General features: G+C 40.6%; 1 protein-coding gene across 4 annotated transcripts in view; it reads left to right on the top strand.

The window, feature by feature from the left end:
* The window catches only part of PRAG1 (PEAK1 related, kinase-activating pseudokinase 1), a 51,040-nt gene that overhangs the window by 16,461 nt on the left and 14,966 nt on the right, over window positions 1–19,613 (top strand). For all 4 annotated transcript variants that reach the window (XM_087418468.1, XM_004428807.3, XM_087418467.1 and 1 more), the window contains exon 4: window positions 13,602–13,759. In XM_087418468.1, coding sequence (XP_087274594.1) covers window positions 13,602–13,759 — 158 coding nt within the window. The remainder of the gene's footprint in view (window positions 1–13,601; window positions 13,760–19,613) is intronic.

Genomic DNA, 19,613 nt, shown 5'->3' with positions numbered 1-19,613 from the left:
AAGGAGGGACTGCAGACACTCGTGCCAGCTATTTGTCAGTCCAGCTTTAAAATCTAAAGTTTACCATCTATAATGCAAAATCATTGATGGTCAAGAACTGTTCCTCATCTTAATTTAAGAATCTAAGTGTTCCCATACCTGGGAGGGTATCTGTGATCTTTCCAGCCCAGGCGGCCCTAAGCTAGGTGTTTGGCAGAAGATGGCCATCCTCTTTCATTACAACCTCAAATTTCAGACTGTTATGCCAGAATGTTTTGTTTCCTCTTAATGAGTGATTATAAATATTTCATAAGTTGTAAAGAGTGATTATGAATATTTCATAAATTTTTGGAGCTCTGTATTTTAGTAAATAACAGTTACCATTAAGTCAATTATCCATTATTTAAAGTATTATTTCTCTTTATAGAACTTAAATTTACTCTTTCAGTCCTTAAATCGTGTTAAACAATGTATGTTCACTTAGTCTCACCCTCTTTGGTGTGTAGCTCTGATTATCCATGCCCCTGTTTGGAGGGTGAAGGAGTAGGGGCAGGAGGTATATCAGAATCTTTCAGAGGGATAGTTTGAAAATGGAAATTAAATATTATTAAATAAAGTATGTCTCCCTAGGAGAAAGTAAAAGAAAACCAGGGCAGGAATATTCTCTGATCTGTTATACTTACTTGGTGACCTCCCTTCAAATCTCTCAAAATGTCTTCTCTACATTCATGTCCTCTCCAAAACTTGAAACAGGGACATTTTCTGTACACTGAATCCTAAATCCAGCCCCTTGATCTTACTTCTTATCCTACTTTCAATGCTTGTCCATGCTTCCTGTAAAAGCAGAGAAAGAAAATGAAAGAGATTCTTCTTATAGTTCAGAGTCTGAGACTTTCTTGATCTTGACAGTCATTTAATCACTGAATACTGAGGACTTGGTGTAAGTGGAGCTAATATGAATTAGCCAATAAAATTAAGTATAAGAATACACTATGCCCCCACAATCTTCATTACTAAGTATATGCCTCAGAGAAACACACACACAAGTCAATAAGGGAATGTATACAATGAAGATCATTACAACATTGTTCATAGTAGCAGGTAGTTGGAGCAAACCCAGATATTCATCTCCAGGGAAATAGAAACGTCAAATGTAGTGAGTATGAAATGAAATACTTAATAGCAGTCAGAAGCTATGGACTAGATGTATATGTAGAAACAAATGGACCTTAAAGTGGTTATTGAGTGAAATAGCTAAGAAACAGAACAAGATCTATAACACACTGTAATTAATATAAATTTTAAAAGCACAAAGTAACAGTATATCTTCTTTAAAGATAAATCCAAAGATATATATATCTCCAAGGAAATACAGTGTGGGTACCTGGAAGTGGGATTGGGAAAGTAGAGAATTAGAGTAGAGATGGGATGAAGAGAAAGACTAAAATAATGCAGATCAATGGGAAAGTGTATCATTAATTGAGGCATATGATTCTCTCACCTCTCTACACTTGAAGTAAATACGAACATGAAGAGAGACTGTGAACGATGGTAGATAAAGAGAGGACTTACTTGAGAGAGGTAAGGATGGTGATAAGAATATCAAGAAAAGTGATGAAGTTTGGAATAGCTGCTTTGGAGAATGAGAGGTCACGTGCAATGATTGCCAGGGAGCCCCAAGAGCTAGATGAAGTCAGGAAGCGTGAATTAATTGTGGTTCCAGTCTGCATGGTGGTGTACTTTCCTAGAGAAGCACTGGGCTTCTCAGTGCAAGAGTGAAGACAGAAGACGTTTGGATTTACCTAGTGTGATATTGTGATTTATAAAAAATATATATTTGGTCTGCGTCCATTTCTGGCACAGAGCTCCTAAAACCCCGGGAATTTCCTAAGTGCTGAGAGCCATAAATGTGTCTTTTATTATGTTAATGAGGTGACTTTTGGATCCCTCCTAAGGATGGAGCTGGTTGCCAGGGAAACCAACCATGTGATTAGAGGGTTGGAACTTTCAGTCCCATGACGTCCTGGAGAGGAGAGAGGGACTAGAGGTTGACTCAATCTCCAGTGGCCAATGATTAAAATTATTTAATCAATCATGACTATGTAATGAAGGCTCCGTTAAAACCCAAAAGGATGGAGTTTGGAGAGCTTCCAGGTTGGCGAACATGTGGAGATGTGGGCAGAGAGAGCATGGAGGCTCCACGCTCCTTCCCACATACTTTGCCCTACGCATCTCTTCCATCTGGCTGTTCCTGAGTTATATCCTTTTAAGTAAAATGTTTCTCTGAGTTCTGTGAGCTGCTCTAGAAGATTAATCAAACCAAAGGAGGGGGTCGTTGGAACCTCCAATCTGTAGCTGGTCAGTCAGAAGCACAGGTGACAACCTGGACTTGCAATTGGCATCTGCAACAGAGGGCAGGGGACTGTGGGACTGAGCTCTTAACCTTTGGGATCTGATGTTATCTCCAGGTAGATAGCGTCAGAATTAAGTTGAATTGTAGGACACCCAGCTTGTGTCCAAGAATCTGTGGTGTTAGGAGCTTCCCCCACCCGGACATTGAAATTGGGTGACCAAAACCCTTACCTAGGGTGGGGAGGTTTTGGCTAAGTCTGAGGACAGGGAGATGGAGCTGTTGAGGAGCACATAAGAGAGTGCTGAAACACTGGCCTGGGAGTGGGAGGGGAACCTCATCCTTACTGAGCAACAGGCTAGACCAGAGCGGGGAGTGGAGAAGTAAATCATCCTGGTAGCTTTGTTACAAATAGCCTGAATCTCCTGAGCCAGGAGGGTAGGAATGAAGTCTAATATAAATACATACAGATTTCTTAAGCCAAATAGTTGCGCTCAGAAGCTGTGTCAACAAAGTGGATTTGAAATATTCGCTGAATCAAGCGAAGGAGAGAGAGAGAATTCTGAAAGCAGGGTTGCCAAAACCAGTAGTTTAGAAACAAAAAGATTCTGGTCAGGCACAGATCATCTTGGTGGATGGATTCCAGCAGGAATAGGTCAGGACTAGAACAGCAGCACTTCCTAAGTTGGTGAGTAACAACTTGCTACTGTTTTGGTTTAGTCAATCTCCAGAGTCCTCTTTGTGCCGGAGGCTGGGGAGGTGGTGTGAAGGGGGAAGGAATCATGGGAGGTTCTTTTTTTTTTGTGGAGGGAACACAGACTTATATAATAAAAGAGGTTCTTCTGTTTCTAAATTTTTGTATAATGGAGCTAAACCACCTGGCCAGCTGAGGAGTATGTCAGCTTGTGAACCAGGGGCAACACTATAAAATACCCAGCTCTTGAGACATAGATTAAAACCGTGGTCTGGTTGATGGACAAATCAACTCTTCCTAGTTATTTTAGAATAAAGCATGTCCTCAAAGCATCACTCTAGTGAATTTTCTTCTTTGAGTCTCTTTAAAGAACCATAATAAAAGTAGAGGTATCCAGAGAGAGTGAAAAGTCTAGCTCATCTGCTGTCTTCTACTTCTATCCAGGTAGCACAAAGAATTACTGGGTTTACTGGGGGCTGCTAAAGTCCTCTTTCTGTCTCTGTCTCTCTCTCCCTATCCATCCATCCATGCATCCATCCATCCACCCACCCACCCATCCATCCATCCATCCACCCATCCATCCATCTTTCTATACAACTAGCACTTTCAATGTACCCGATGCTGTTTTTAGCGCTTATTAAATGTTAACTCATTGAATCTTCCTAACAGCCCCATGAGAGTAAGTATTATTGTTATCCTCATTTTATAGATGGGAAGCTCAAGCACAGAGAGATTAAGTGCCTTTTCCAAGGCACTCAGCCCCTAAGCAGTGGAGGCAGGACTTAAACCCAGGCAGCGGGTTGACGCCCCTAACCACCACATCAGCGGCCTTCCTAGGTGACTCTAAAGTCCATCTGGGAAGTTATTCAAATGCTTGCATCACTGTTCTTCCCGAAGGCTCCTGAAGGTCTTCCCACACTGTGCTGGCCTGTAGGCAGGGCAGCTGGTGGGAGGTGCCCTTCTGTGAATTGCACTTGCTGAGTCCTGACTTCCATTTGTTATTCATCTCCTTTTCATCTTCTCTTCCCATCTGCCCCTTGTGTGAACAGATGTAAGAGCTTCTTCCTTGACTTTCCAGGCCAGGAGTTGGAGACTCATTGTTCTTAGGTGATTGTGTTGGAGATGAAAGTGTAGTGGACTGGGTGATGGGGTCATGAGTTCTTTAGCACTCGCTTACCTGCTCTCAACAGCTTGTCTCCCTGTCCTCAGCCTTAGCTGAAATCTCTCCGTGCTAGGTAACCCCACACATCTGCCTTCCTCACTCCTGCACCAGGCAGCCCAGAGCTTCTTCAGGAAAGAACACAACCATGCAGACTGGGGCCACAAATAGAGGACTTTGAATTTCTGGGACCTGAAAGGTCATCTTTTAAAAATATTTGCGTCTCTCAATGCCAAAGTATATCTGTATATAGTCAGGGCAAATGCCTGCAAATTTCCATGTGACCAATTTAAGCATTTTTATCCTTGTCTAAAACTAACTAGTAACTTCAACGTGTGTGTGTGTCTATCTTTAAAAATAAGTATGGCTTTATTCCTATTTTTAAATGGTTTCCACTGAATGCAAAGTGCATTCATCTTCAGGTGGAACCAAAGGGTTTTTCAGCTTGCAGAGCCCCAGTGGTCACTAGTGCACTAACTGCAAACGCAAATTAACAGGCCTGTACCATGGGGACCGTAGAGGTCATCTGACCAAAAATGAAACTGATTTCCTATCTTTATACATGCAAATAGATCAGTGGGGAAACAGGCCCCCAGAGCAGAACTAAGATACTGCTTCTTTCAGGTGGCACATAGACACTTGCAAAATAACCCCTTAGCATCTTCATCAAAGAACACCAAAGAAAAAAACAATAAAAACCTTTCCAGGTTAGTCATCTGCCTTGCTCCTCCCATCTCCTGGAAAAAAGAAAAATTTAAAAACTATGAGATGTGTGCAAATTCAGGATATTTGGGGACTGTTGTATTTTGTAGATATGAGAAAGATTCAGCTACTGAATGCAGCTTTCCTGAGGGTTGTTTGCTCAGTGTTCCTGCCTTTTGCAAGTTTTGCTGGGCAAGTGTAATTCTTTTCTTAAAGGAAACATTTATCCTCCAGATGCCACCGAGTTATTGAAACTGAGGCAGATAAACTTAATCAAGAAGTATTTAATAATTACTCTGTGTTCCAGCGTGTCTTGACTATGACACAGCTCCTCAAACAGTTTATAATTTGGGGGTGGTAACAAGCCTAGTTCACATGAAACAATTAGAATAATCTAACCAGGATTATGACCAAATGCTCAGTGATATGAATCAGACTCAGTTCAATGTGAGTTCCAGAGGGGACAGATCAGGCAGAGAAGACTGAAAATGGCTTGGGAGGAATTTGTAGGTAAGTGATACTGATGCTTGAGGATGGAAAGGTTTGAAGGGGAGAGAGAATTGTTTCCTCTGCGCCAGGGTGGGGACAGAAATGCAGGGTGCTTTGGGGACAATGAGAGACTAACCCAATTGGAGCAAAGGACTTATGAGGGGAAGTAGTAGTATATTAACCAAAATGGTGATAATTTTTTTCCAAACAAGAAATCTAGGCGTGTGTTCTAATGTATGGACAGTGGGGGAAAATATTTGAAATTGAGAGTGTCAAAGAAAATCTGGGGTGTGTGTTTCTGTCACCACAAAGGACCTGAGCTGATCCAATGTGGTGGCTGAGGTCAAGAATCCTTACAGGAGCTCTGTGTAAGACTCTTTAGGGTCGGCCGTCATTATGAGAGCAGTATTTTAGAAAGATTTTGCGTCAGGATGCTCTACCTCAGGGCTGCAAACCTTTTCTGAAGATGTATGTGAAGTATACAGAACACTCTGGATACTTTTTTATAGGAGCTTGATAATATTTATCAACTGGATTGTAGGTTTGTTGAAGCAGGGATGGTGTCATTTTTACTCACTGTCGTATCCCCAACACCTAACACAGTGCTCAGCACAGAGTAGGCAGTCAATATTTGATGAAAACTTTGGAATGCTATTCAAAATAGACAGGATGGGGGATACACTGAAGGTAATATGGGCATACGATAAGTTAAAAACGGGGCTCTTATTCACAAAGCAACCTTGGCGTTTCAGGTTGAATCGCTTAATGATTTTGACTTTAGGATGTGGCCAAATAGTGGAGAATAAATGGAGTGAAACAATGTACTTGAGACTGTATTTGAATTGCTTCTAATGATGGAGCCCAACAAGACAATTGGAGATTGAAAGCTGCAGGTCACAGAGGCAGAGCCGTCCCTATTTTCCTGTGCTTTTGCAGGAAGTGCATTTTATAGAAAAGTCAGAGAGGAACTGAAGGGAAACGGGGAGCTCTGAGCTGGTGAAATCACAGCAGGCTGACAAGACACTCCTGGCTGCTGTAGCTGGCCCTTCATCCTCAGGGCTGCTCCACGGGACCCCCCAGTCAGTGACCCAGCCCATCACAGGGTTCTGGGAGGCCACGCTGATGAGGACGGCACCACCGGCCGGAGTCTAGGATGGTAAGAGGCTCTTCTTTCATTTAGGCATGACTTGCTTTATTTGCATCTAAAACCAACCTGTTTTCACTTCTCTTTGTAACCGAAAAAATGTATCTAGAATTATCTAATGTGTGCGTGCCTTCAGAGCTACCTCAAAGGTCTTCTTCAGGCCCTCACTAAACCTAGCAGTGAATTTGACCAATCCAAAGACTTGGCGGCGTGAATGTGTACTAGGGTCGAGAGAGCCAGTCTAAAACTGCACGCTAGCGTTGAGTGTTCGTGTCCTCTGTTCCAGAGGGAAAAAGCTCTCAGCCAAAGAATCTATGTGAACTAAAAACAAAAGTCAGGGCTGTGAGAATGACAATTTCCCTCAGTCACACTTTCCCTTGTGCTGTCGTATGAGGATTCCAGCAGCCATGTGAAGTCAGAGATACAGTCTGCCACACACTGGGGCCCGGTGTCCGTTAAGGAATTTCGGACATTCTGAAAGCCTGGGGAGTATTTTTAGATGAGGCTTGTTCCTACAAATGAGGAAGTCTGGCAGATGGCTCTTCCGGCTGGATATTTGTTTCCAGCTTTCTACCAATACAGTATGGAGAAAACTTCTGGCAAGGTTTCTTTCTCTTAGGACAATGGGGGGAAAAGCCATTCTGAAAACACTGGGCAGCAGCTGCAGGGCTCAGCGTCTCTGAGGACACTGTGCCACTGGCCGTGTATTTCACCCTCGTCTCCTGTGACTGTGTCTAATCAACAAGGGGAGGCAGGAAAGGAAGTCTGAGCAAGCACAAGCCGTTTATCACAGTGCGTGAGCAGGGACATCTGTGCGGGCCATGCTCGAGCTGCAGCTGATAAGAATGTTATTCACCACCCAAAGAGGAAAGACTAGAGCATGTGGTTTAGCCCATTCTAGCCACTTCCTTAAATTACATGACATCAGATTTCGTCTTATAGATGGTTTGTACCGGTTTTATGAAAGACAAATCAAACTATCGTTAATGAGGGAAAAGTGCCTTCAAAAAAATAAGTATAGTCTCACCATGCATTGTTGAGTGTGCTCAGACTGTCCTGTGGCCTTATGTCTGACGGAACAATCCATTAGGGCTCAGAAAAGTCACTTTTGGAATATTAAGCCTTTTCTAAGGATTTTTAAGAAATCTATTGTGCACACAGACCGAAGATACGAAAACAACTGGATTGTCAGTCTGTGCTCTCACAGCAAGCTTCCCGTTTCATTTTTAAATCTGATGAGGTTTTGCTCATTCCCTAATTAAAGTGACAGTTCTCTAAGAGTGCATATTACATGGGTTTCCAAGGTGGAAGGTTTTTGATGCAGTTAGTATGAAAGAGTCATCACTCCCAAGATTTTGCTATTAAGACAGAAGGTCATCCCTTTCCCTCCCCATACACCTGAGCATTCCAAATGCCTGTTGAGTTTTAGTTACCTGGAGGGAACATGGGCTACTTGAGCTTTTTTAGTAGAGAAACAGCTGTAATATCCTCAGAAGCCATGAGAACTCTACTTGTGGCTAGGATACTAAGATTTACCAAGGTCTGCTTTTGGAGACTCCCCAGTTCCCTACACACACACACACACATGCACACACGCAGTGGAAACCTTATCCTGCAATCACAGGAGTAGTCTGATTTTGTCTGCATTCATTTGGTGAGTCTTTAAATCTATAACTTCTCTTGCATAGTAACTAGATGCAGAAGAATTAATTCCCAAAGTCTCAGAAGAGTTCTTGGGTCTGAGAAGTAACTTTTTCCATTCACGAGGCTATTCTGTGGTGGAACCAACTCTCACGTGGGGCCTGGTGGAAATCCCGCTGGGTCATCCCTTGTGCTCTTTGCCTGTCGGAGGCTCAGCAATTAAGTCAAGAGGAGTGGCCCTGCTTGGGCTCATTCAGGCCCTAGTGACCTTCTTTCCTTCTAGAAATGTTCAGTTTCAATTTATCAAATATTTCAAGCATACGGTGAAGTTCAAAGAATAATTTAACTGACTTTCCTGTGTCCCACTAAGATTTTTCGAGTATTAACATTTTGCCGTTTGTTTTAGATTTTTTTTAAATAAAATATTACAGGTACAGTGGAAGACCCCTCCCTATCCAATTTCCATTTCAATTTCCCACTGCTACCCAAAGTAATTACCATCTTGAAGTTGATGAGTATTATTTCCATTTTACTACAAATATGTGATAGACAAAAAATATATAGCATTGTATGTGTTTTAAAAAGTGTGTAGGGCCGGCCCCATGGCTTAGTGGTTAAGTGCACGCGCTCCGCCGCTGGCAGCCCGGGTTCGGATCCCGGGCGCGCACCGATGCACCGCTTCTCCGACCATGCTGAGGCCGCGTCCCACATACAGCAACTAGAAGGCTGTGCAACTACGACATACAACTATCTACTGGTGCTTTGGGGGAAAATAAATAAAAAAAAATTTTAAAAAGTGTGTAAATGGTATCACACTGTACTTGAGCCTTTTGCAAGCTACTTTTAATATTCACTATTTTAAGAATCTTTTTTGTATTGGTACATTAAAATCAAGTTCATTTATTTTTGAGTATTCTATAGTATTCCATTATAGGACTATACCACAATGTATCCATTCCTTTTTTGATGGACATTGGACTGTTTACAATTTTGTTTTTGCTGTTAGTGACACTATACAGCCTTGTCCACATATGAGAGTTTCTCTAGATCTGCACTGTGCACTATGGTAGCCACTAGCTTAAAATGTGGCTAGTCTAAATTGCAATGTGCAATGTAAAATACACGCCAGATTTTGAAGACTTAGAGTGAAAAAAAAGAATGTAAAATATTTCATTGATAATTTTTATATTCATTGCATGTTGAAATGACAGTATTTTGACATATTTTATTAAATAACATATATTATTAAAATTAATTTTACCTATAATTTGGCTACTAAAAAATTTAAAATTATATATATGACTTGTAGTATATTTCTGTTGGACAAGGCTGTTCTAGATCAGGAGTCAGTAATCTACAGCCTACAGGCCAGCCATCTGTGTTTGCAAATAAAGTTTTATTGGAAAACATGCCCATTCATTTACACACAGTCTATGGCTGCTTTCCTGATGAGACAGCAGAGTTGAGTAGTTGCAACAGAGACTAAATGACCCATAAGCCTAAACTATTTACCATCTGGCCCTTTAAGGAAAAGTTTGTTGACCCCTCTTCTAGAGCAATGATGTTTAACCTTTTTTTAACCAGGACCCCCAAAAGAAATATATTTAATATTGTGATCCCACATGCACACACACACCTGAAACAAAAGTTTCACAAATCTTACTATTTATTTTCGTATTTTCTGATCTGTTCTGTTTTGTTAACGTAAACTAAACTGCTGGTCAGTAAACTACCATGACTCACTAAATTGACTTAGCCATTCATTCACTACCAGTCATTTGAATATCATTGTTCAAGGATATATACCTAAAAATGGAGTAACTTCATTACCGGAATGTGCACAACCAATGTTACAAGATTCATCAAAGTGTCATCCAAAGTGTGTGTGTGTACAAATCTTCAATCCCACAAACAGTGCAAGAAAGTTTCCATTTTCCCACATCTTTAACAGTATCTGACATTGCCAGACTGATCTGATAGGTGTGAAATGAAATCTTGTTGTTTTTTTTTTTTTGTGAGGAAGATCAGCCCTGAGCTAACCTCCATGCCAATCCTCCCCTTTTTGCTGAGGAAGACTGGCCCTGAGCTAACATCCGTGCCTATCTTCCTCCACTTTATGTGGGATGCCGCCACAGCATAGCCTGACAAGCGATGCATCAGTGCGCACCCAGGATCCAAACCCGGGCCGCCAGCAGCAGAGCATGCGCACTTAACCGCTACGCCACAGGGCCAGCCCCGAAATCTTGTTTTTTTAATAATCTGATTTCTAGTAAGTTTGATCATCGTTTCTTGTGTTGAGTGATTTTTAATTTTTTTTCTTTTGTGAATTGCCTGCTCACATTCATTGCCCTTTTTTTAATGGGGTCATTTGTCTGTCTGTTGCATTCTTTTGATATTCTGGGTACCAATACTTAAACAGTTATGTAGATTGCAAATGTGTGGATTGCCCACTCCAAGGTTTGGTTTTTTCGCTTTCTTTATAGTGTTTTTTATCAGACAGAAGTTTTAAATTTTAAAGTAATCAAATTTATCTATCTTTTCCTTTATGTTCTTTTTGTGTGTGTGAGAAAGATTGGCCCTGAGCTACCATCTGTTGCCAATCTTCCTCTATTTTGTACGTGGGACACTGCCACAGTGTGGCTTGATGAGCAGTGTGTAGGTCTCTGCCTGGGATCCAACCTACGAATCCCAGGCCGCCAAAGTGGAGTGCACAAACTTAACCACAATGCTACTAGGCCGACCCCTCCATTTTTTTTTTTTTTTAATCTCATTTAAGAGATCCTTCCCTACCCCAAGATCATAAAGATTTTCTCTGATATTTTCTTCTAACAAATTTAAAATCTTGGTTTTTTTTTTTTTCTGTTGAAAATTCATGTTTGTACATGGTGTGAGATACAGCTGTATCTTTTTTTTTTGTCCTAGTCCTAGGGTAAATAGCTGGTGTGTGAGTATCATGAACTGACACGTCCATCCTTCCATCACTGGTGTAACACTATCTTCGTCACATAGCAAGTTCCTATATACAGAGATCTGTTTATTGGATCTCTGTCCTCAAAACTTTGGCCCTAGATTTATCAGAAACAAATCTTTTCTGATCTCATGTATACTGCAACCAGGCCTAGATGGTTTTGCAGGCAAGTTTTAGCAATCTTCCAAGGAACACATAATCCCTATCTTATATAAACTACATAAGATAATTGAAAAAGAGAAAAAATTTCCCAATTCATTTTATGATTCTAATTTAACCTTTATACCAAAACCAGACAAGACCAGTACAAGAAAGAAAAATTATGGGCTAACCTCACATTTGAATGTAAATGTAAAAATCCTAAATTAAATATTAGAATAACTGAATCCAGCAATGTGTAGTAAGGTAAGTTTATGCAAAGTGTGCAAGCATGAGTTAATTTAAGAAAAGTTATTAATGTAATTCATCACATCACAGAATAAAGAAGGAAAACTATGTGATTTTTTTATAGATATGGAAACAGCATTTGATAAAATCTAATAACTATATATGATTTTAAAAGATAAAATGTTGGGGCCGGCCTGGTGGTGTAGTGATTGGGTTCTCACGCTCCACTTCTGTGGCCCAGGATTTGTAGGTTTGGATCCTGGGCACAGACCTACACACCACTCATTAAGCCATGCTGTGACAGGCACCCACATATGAAATAGAGGAAGATTGGCACAGATGTTAACTCAACGACAATCTTCCTCAAGAAAAAAGAAGAGGATTGGCAACAGATGTTAGCTCAGGGCCAATCTTCATCACACACACAAAAAACATAAAATGTCTAGAAAACTTGGAATAGAAACACACTTCCTTAACCTGATAAAGAGCATCTACCAAAACTTATAGAAAATAAGCACTTTGCGTTGACACATACCTCATACTGCTCTGGTACTGAGTTCTCTCTTTGTATCTGGCACCTGAGAATTTTTCTTTCTTTCAGTGCTTTGCTGTTACTTTAAATAATTGTTTGCATGAGTATGTGTGTGTATACTCGCATATGCACACATTTATGTATTTTTTAGTTAAAGCCATTATGGATGGATCTGATGAAGATAAAAATATCTTATGAAACTTTCTATGATTGTATTTTGCCAGACGGTAAAATAAAGATACTCTACTGCCATAGCGCTTCTAAGGATTTGATATTTCCAAGATCCCTACAGTGACATGAAAGATAAAGACTACTATTAGTTGTAACATTGCCGTCACTGTCACACTGACATTGAACAGCTTTAAAACATTTTTTAATGTGTTTCCAGGGGTTGGTGGTGGAGAGAGAGACATGTTTCCAGAGAGCACTTTCCATGGTAGCAAACAAACTTTCTCTAAACTTTTCTGTTACTGAACAAGGGATTCCACTGACCATGAAGACCAGTACAGGGCCTGGCAACGTTGCACACAAAGAACAATCGATGCATTCTTGACTGTGAGGTCATATGCATTAAATAAGGCAATTCTGATGCCAAATCAATACTATATTGTAGATTTCCTACAGCAGATATTGAGATATAGATCTGCTGTAGTGGGAACAGAAATCTCATCAGGAAATAGCAGTTCAGACAAATCTGGGTTACCACCAACAGGGAAAGACCTGGATTGATTGTGGTCTGCCCCACTGCGTGGTGAAAATGTCAGGTTGGAGTGAATATTCATGGAGTCCTTGGAGAGGGGGAAGGAGAAATCAATAAACTAAACACTCTACCTAATAATGCAACCGTTTTCTCCAAGGCGAGTTCTTTTTTCTTGAATTTGGTAATCCTGTTCCTGATATGTTGGTAATGCTGTCTTAGAGATGCCACAAAAGATTTCATAGAAAGCCTAAGGGCAGATTTATTCCGTAGTCCTTGAATAAGGGTTATGTTAACGTGGTTCTGGCTGAACATTGCACTAGAAGTCTGGCTAAAATTGAAATAAAGTTTTCCTTAATTCCAATTTCCTTAATTTCCTTAATTCCTAGACCCTTTGAAGCTATGTCAAGAGACTAAAAAAGAAATCCCACATTTTTAGTCCTAATTTGCAATTCACTTGTCCTGTGATCCTGCAAAAGCTACCCAATCTCTTTATATATACAGTGGCTTGTATGATAATGTTCAATTTTTCTTTGTAGAGATCTTCCCCAGAATATAATAGATGACATAAATGTTTTGGCAGATGGGGTCAAAATATGAAGGCAATTCCTCCCAAATCATGTTTTGGCATTTGTCTAAATTTAATAGACTCACCTTTCCTAACCATACTATAGAAATCTCCTACCATGCACGTGAATGTTTCAGAAGAGCCCCTGTTCTCTCTTCCCAAAATCATTTTTTCAAAACTTGCTGGCATTGTTTAGACTTCAAGAGCATAGTAGGTTCGTGACCCATTGGCCTGGTGTTTGAACAGAAACCAAATTAATTACTTTTATTGTTTGTTCCTACATTTTCCCAGGCACCTTTTAAAAATGAACAAGAGCAGCTCTGATTTGGAAAAAGTGAGCCAGGGCTCTGCAGAGAGCCTCAGCCCATCCTTCAGGGGCGTCCACGTCAGTTTCACCACGGGATCCACGGACAGCCTGGCCTCGGACTCCAGGACCTGCAGTGACGGAGGTAACAGACTTGACCTTGACGGGGAGACTTAGATTCTCCCAAGTCTGCGAGGCCAGGCCTGGGTTAATTGCCAGGATTTGGAAAGGCTGAGGTAGACCTACTGTCTTGGTCCTGCTTCCCCCATGAAGTAGATTCTGCCAGGGAACAGTTGATGTTAATTCCCTACTGAATACATGACAAGGTGCCTCATCTCATGTTGCCGTCTCCAATTGTACACAATGCATCCACATGGCAGCAAGCTGGAAGGAGACAGAAGTTGAAAGCATATTGAAAGACTCCTCATTCCCTCGGTGATGAGCCATCTATGTACAGGTCTGCTCTCCATTTCTGTCCTCAGGATTAGTTCTCTGGGGATAGGGTACATGCCAACCACAAGTTTTCACACACAACCATCCTCCCATCTCTCAGTCTCTGTCTCTCTCTCCCTGTCATGCAAATGCATGCGCACCCACGTGCACACACTTACTTGGACACAAAGCAGGTGTTTACTTAAATGTTTGTTGAATTAAAGCATTAGACCACCATCCATCCCACTTTCTGGATAAAGCTCTAAGGCATAATATGTGGCTATGTCCTAATTGGGTATGTTCCTAAAAAGGAAGTCTTGTTTTTCTGTAGATGTGATGAGTAGTATTAACCTCTCACCTTTTCAGCATTCTCCCTGTGTGTGTCCTCTCCTGCATTTCTCATAGACTTGCTTTAGCATGTTAGGTTTCCACATGTGCCAACATGACTACCTGGCTCACTCTATGGAAGTATTTCTTCTCAGTAGGCAATTTTGAAGTAGAAGGTTCCATTGTAAATTTACTGTCACCAACATTTTTCTATCTAAAAGATGAGTACCGCTAAGACAAAAGCATAATTATAAGTCAGTCTGTGGTGTGTTCTGATGGGAACCTTCTGATAGCTCTGACTTAAAAACAGGAATATCTTAGTCTTGATTCGGGTGGGATGTGGCAAAGAGTATTTTCTTTTTCTGCAGATTTTCCTGGGCTTCTGTCTTTTTCCTTTTCCCATCCAACTGTGCGAAAATTCCAGGAGGCAGATTATTCTACAGAGGACTGGGCTGGGCACGTGCACCATTAGTCCCTGAGCTGGTCAGCCCTGAGCTGCTCTCTTGGGGATGGTGACCAAGTCTGATGGAGCAGTCTACAGTGGAGCCCTCCATTGGCCACCGGCCGGGCTGGTGTTGATGAGAACTGGACTTAATTGCCAGCTTAAAAGCACTTTGCTTCTCAGAACCAGCAAATCATGATGTTTGCTCTTAAGATCTAGCTAGGAAAATAAGATTAAAATGTATGACATGAGGGTGGATAGGCTAAGCTAGGAAATCGGGCTGCCCAGAACATGAATGCCTGTAAAGACTTCCAGAAGAGAAAGGAATCAATGAGGGCTGGTGGAGGGTTCAGAGAAGGCTTTGTGAGAAAATGGGACTTCAGCTCCTATCTCAAGTGTAATTAGAATTGAGGAGGTAGAGGGAGAAGGAGAGGGTTTTACAGGTTAAGGAAACAATAAAAGCAGAGCAAAGACACAGGGTTAGCAGTGCACATTGGGAAAAGGGTAAGACCAGCCTTACTCACTTCAGTGGAGGCAGGTGAAGGGAAAATGGGACCTGAGGTTGGTGGGAAGCTGGAGGATGGATTGTACAAAGCTCTCGTAACCAATTTGTGGAGTTCAGAAATAGGGAGCCACTGGAGTTTTATGAGCACAATGGTGACACTTTTGAATTAAAATGAATACATTTTTTAATTAAAAGGAATGGTTATTCCTTTATCATGAGCTAGTTACTCAATGGAAATGCACTCCAAAATTTAGATTCCTGGATCAACAAGAAAGCATGTACTTTGTTACCAGACTCTGGCTCCTTAGAACAAACCGTTTCTATCTGCTGTTCCTGCATATGTCTCTGTACCTGGAACCATGCTTTGAAACTGGCAAGAGACCAAAGGCATTCTCTCTCTTTCTTTCTTTTATTTATTTTTTTCCTTTTTAGCATCTTTTAAACATTAATCTGGAGAATATCCAGAACCACTGGTCATGGAATGTGAGAAACCCTTCATTCAGCTTCTCATCATCAACCAAGGCAACTTGCCTTAGATCTGCTATTGAACAGTTATCTTTCAGTCCCAGAATGCTTATTAACTTTTACCTTGTAGCCAAGATATTCACCTGCCATACCTTTTGTTACTATTTGCCATGTAGTACTGAAGCTGAGAGAGTGGATCAGAACGGGTGAGGTAGAATTAGTTCAAGCTAAAGTTTCTTGAAACCAGAATGTAGTGTCTACCTCTCTAATATTATATACTAAGTCAAAAGATACCATTAGACTCAACATTTATTCTGTCAATAGGAATTCACTAATGAAAACGATGCATTCATTGACTTTTTGCATCCACACTATAGGCTGGCCAGAGTGAGTTGAGGACAAAGTTATTCCAGGGTATATCATAATAGTAGCTTGTGTAAACTTCTTGGAAGCTCATCAGGGTTAATGGTTAAAGTTAGTTTTCTACTATTCGAGTTTTGTGGCAAAAAGAGTTTTAAATTTTATAAGAAAACAAACATAATTAAAGTCTATAACTTTGTTGCATTTTTAAAATGAGTTTGTCTAAATTTTATGTTTACAAGATATTTTTGTATCAATATTAAATTTCACCTCTTTATGCTTGTATCACATTTCATGTTCCTCAAAGCACATCTGTTATCCCATTTGTCCATGTGGGCCGTTCAGTTGAACAGTGAGTGAACTCAGAGGAAAAATCCATCGAAGCAGTTGCTTAGTTTATGCTTGGTTTGGGAGGGACAGACTGCATGTGGTAGGACAGATCTATGAATGCCGCCAACGGGAAGGTTATCTGTGGTGAATGGATGGATGGATGTGAGGGGAAACAATCGGCTAAATGATCATCAGAAATGGTCATCAGAAGAAAAAAGAAAAAGGAATGGTCATCAGAAGACTCTTGTGCTTTCGGTGGTTACTTTTAAATATGCAAACCTCATGTCACATTACGGTCATTTTCGTTTTTGAGTTAGGATAAGAAAATTCAGTTCAGCAGTTTATCAAACATCTGTGGCTGCCAAGTTCCCATAGTATAAGAGATTAGCAAGTGCTCTGTTGAATGGAAACTGTTGGCACAAACAATAGATAAGAGGTCTAACTATACAGTGAATATAGGTCTAACTCACATGAAGATATGTACCAGGGCAATGTTGGTATTCTTATTTTTATCACTAGCAAACCAGAGATTCAGAAAGTTAATTACATATCTTGACAGTAGCCATCTTGTTTTTCTCAATAATAATGCCAAGCAAATTCTTAAAATATATACATTAATTCAATCATTGATTTGATAGATATTTGTTGAATGCAAATTATGTGCTGGGTACAATTTTAGATGTTGACGATAGATCAATGACAAAAAAATGCCCAGTCCCTTCTTTTATGGCACTCAGCTTCTAGTGGGGAGAGGCAGACCGTGAGGAAGATCAGGGAGTCCAGAGGCTTGTGTATCAGATGGCAGTAAGTGCTCTGGGGAAAAATCGAGCCAGGAAGTGATCGGGGAGGAGTGGGAGGACCTGTCAAGGGGGGAAACAGTAAGTCCACAAAGATCAGACGTCAGTCAGAATGAGTGACAGCCTGACCTTCACCCAGCATTGGCTCCCTGACTCAGGCCGTTACTTGAGACTCTGTAAGAAGAAATAGTATTTTTAAAAAGGTGGTCCTGAGAAAGACATCTAAAACTCTCTGGCTAAAAATAGTGTGTTTCCTGACTGTTAGAGCACTTGATCCTAAATTGATGAGCTCGGTCTAATATATTACATTGGTATTTTGTGCTAACACAGTATGTCCCTCCTCGACCCCCATCCCCTCATGGAGACAGACTGAGTCATGGGTTCTGTTCTGGGAGAGCTGTTACTGAAGGATGAGGAAGCAAAGGAAAAAATGTTCATTTTTAAGATTATCTGTGCCCTGAGCCCTGACAACATCGCTAAAGTGAAGCTTCATCTTAGTTTAAACTATTCCCTTTAAACTGAATTTTAAAACATATATTATTACTTCAATAAAGTTGATACATGTCTATAATAAAAATTCATACAATGGAGAAAGGAATGAAATGAGAAATCAGTCTTCAGACACCCCTATCCCAGGTTCCACCCCCACTTTGAACATTTTTGTCTGTATCATCCCAGAAATTTTTATCCATATTTTAAATGTCATAAACTTTAATTCTATACATTTTTATATTTAATTTATATCTTGAAGTCTTTCAAATCAGAACCTGTAGATCTACCTCATTTTTTTTAAATGCTGCATATTTTTTCATTGTATGAATTAGTTAAACCCTTCTCTTATCAATACATGTTCAGGTTATTTTCACTACAAGTCTACAGTGAGATCCTGTGACATACACTGAAATAATGTGGTGAACATATCTGTGGGATAAATTCTTAGATGTGGAATTGATGTGTCAAAATGTATATGCATTTTAAATAGATGTTACCAAATTATCCTCTAAAAATGCCAATTTATACTTCCATCAACAGCATGTGAAAGTGCCTTGAACTGACTTTTAATTTTACTGTGAACCTGGAAGAAAACTCTTAATGATTGTGTTATAACAGGAGATTGAAAGATCATGATTCCAGAACCACACTAGGGTGGTAGGCATGAAATATTTTCCATGAGCCTATTTGCCAAACTGAGACAGTGCTTTTCCTCTTTTGCATGGAAATCACATTCCCATCTTGATTATTGTCTCTTGGGATGACGAAGTGGTCCGGAGAGACTCCTCACAAAGGCCCTGTTTCCCATCCAGTTGTAAAATGCTAATAGTATGCTTCCATTTTCAGACCACGTTTACCTTCTTGAAAAAGCAAGGGCTCCTTTGGAAGGAATGTTTTGCTGCTTTTTTTTTTTAAAACATTTAGAGTTGAGCCTATTCTGATTGTGAGACCAAACAAAAGGTTGCACAACTTTCCTTTGGAGGAAAAAGTTACATTTGAGGCTAGAACATCCATCCTCCCCCACCATTCACATCTTCTAGAGGGAGGGGGTCTGGCAGAAACCTGCAAGACTGCCACTTCCTGTGTGACATTGACAAGGTGCCTACACGTCTGGCTTTAGTTTCTCACCTTTAACGTGAGAGAGCTAAACAGGGCCACGGGGCGTGGGCGAGGTTTTCTCCATTTGCTTTGTCCCTATGCCTTGCATTTCACAGGTGCTCAAGAAATATTGACCGAATGAATGGATAAATCTATATGGCCATTTCCAGCGATGCAATCTATTATCCTCATTTTTAAAAACGATCCATAGACTATTCCAAGATTTTCAAACAAACAAAAAATTCAATTCGCTTTACCTTACTGGAAGTTAGAGTATAGTCAGACACCAAAGCTGACATTTGGAGCTTGCGGACCTTTAGTTGGGACTCTGCCCTTTGCCTCCACACTTGCTCTGACCCAGCTGCTGTCAGAAGGCACGGAGGGAGCCAGAAGGCGCTCATTTATACAGCTCAAAACTGGACTGACCACTTCCTCCGTAAGCCCAGCTCTCATTTTGGACGTAGAGAACAATGAAAGTACCTATTAAAACCCAGCAAGAAGAGAGGACTCTATAATAAGGAAAACCTCAGAGCACCACATTTGAACTTTTGGCCTGCATTTCTGTGTAGGGGTTAAGCTATTTTCCCCGACCATTGAAATACTGATTTCTTTTCTCTGCTTTCTAAATATAATGGCACCAAACTAGTATACCTTCCCTCTGGTCTTTATAAGATCCCACCCAGTGCACCATCTGTGATGTGTAGTTTCCCTCTATAAACACCTTCTCTTCCCTGAAGCACATGCACTAAAG

This window comes from Ceratotherium simum, chromosome 28 (genome assembly GCF_057802395.1).
Source record: "Ceratotherium simum simum isolate JZ-2026a chromosome 28, ASM5780239v1, whole genome shotgun sequence".
Taxonomy (NCBI): domain Eukaryota; kingdom Metazoa; phylum Chordata; class Mammalia; order Perissodactyla; family Rhinocerotidae; genus Ceratotherium; species Ceratotherium simum.
The sequence above is the reverse complement of the archived record's forward strand: the minus strand, read 5'-3'. Positions and strand labels throughout refer to the sequence as shown.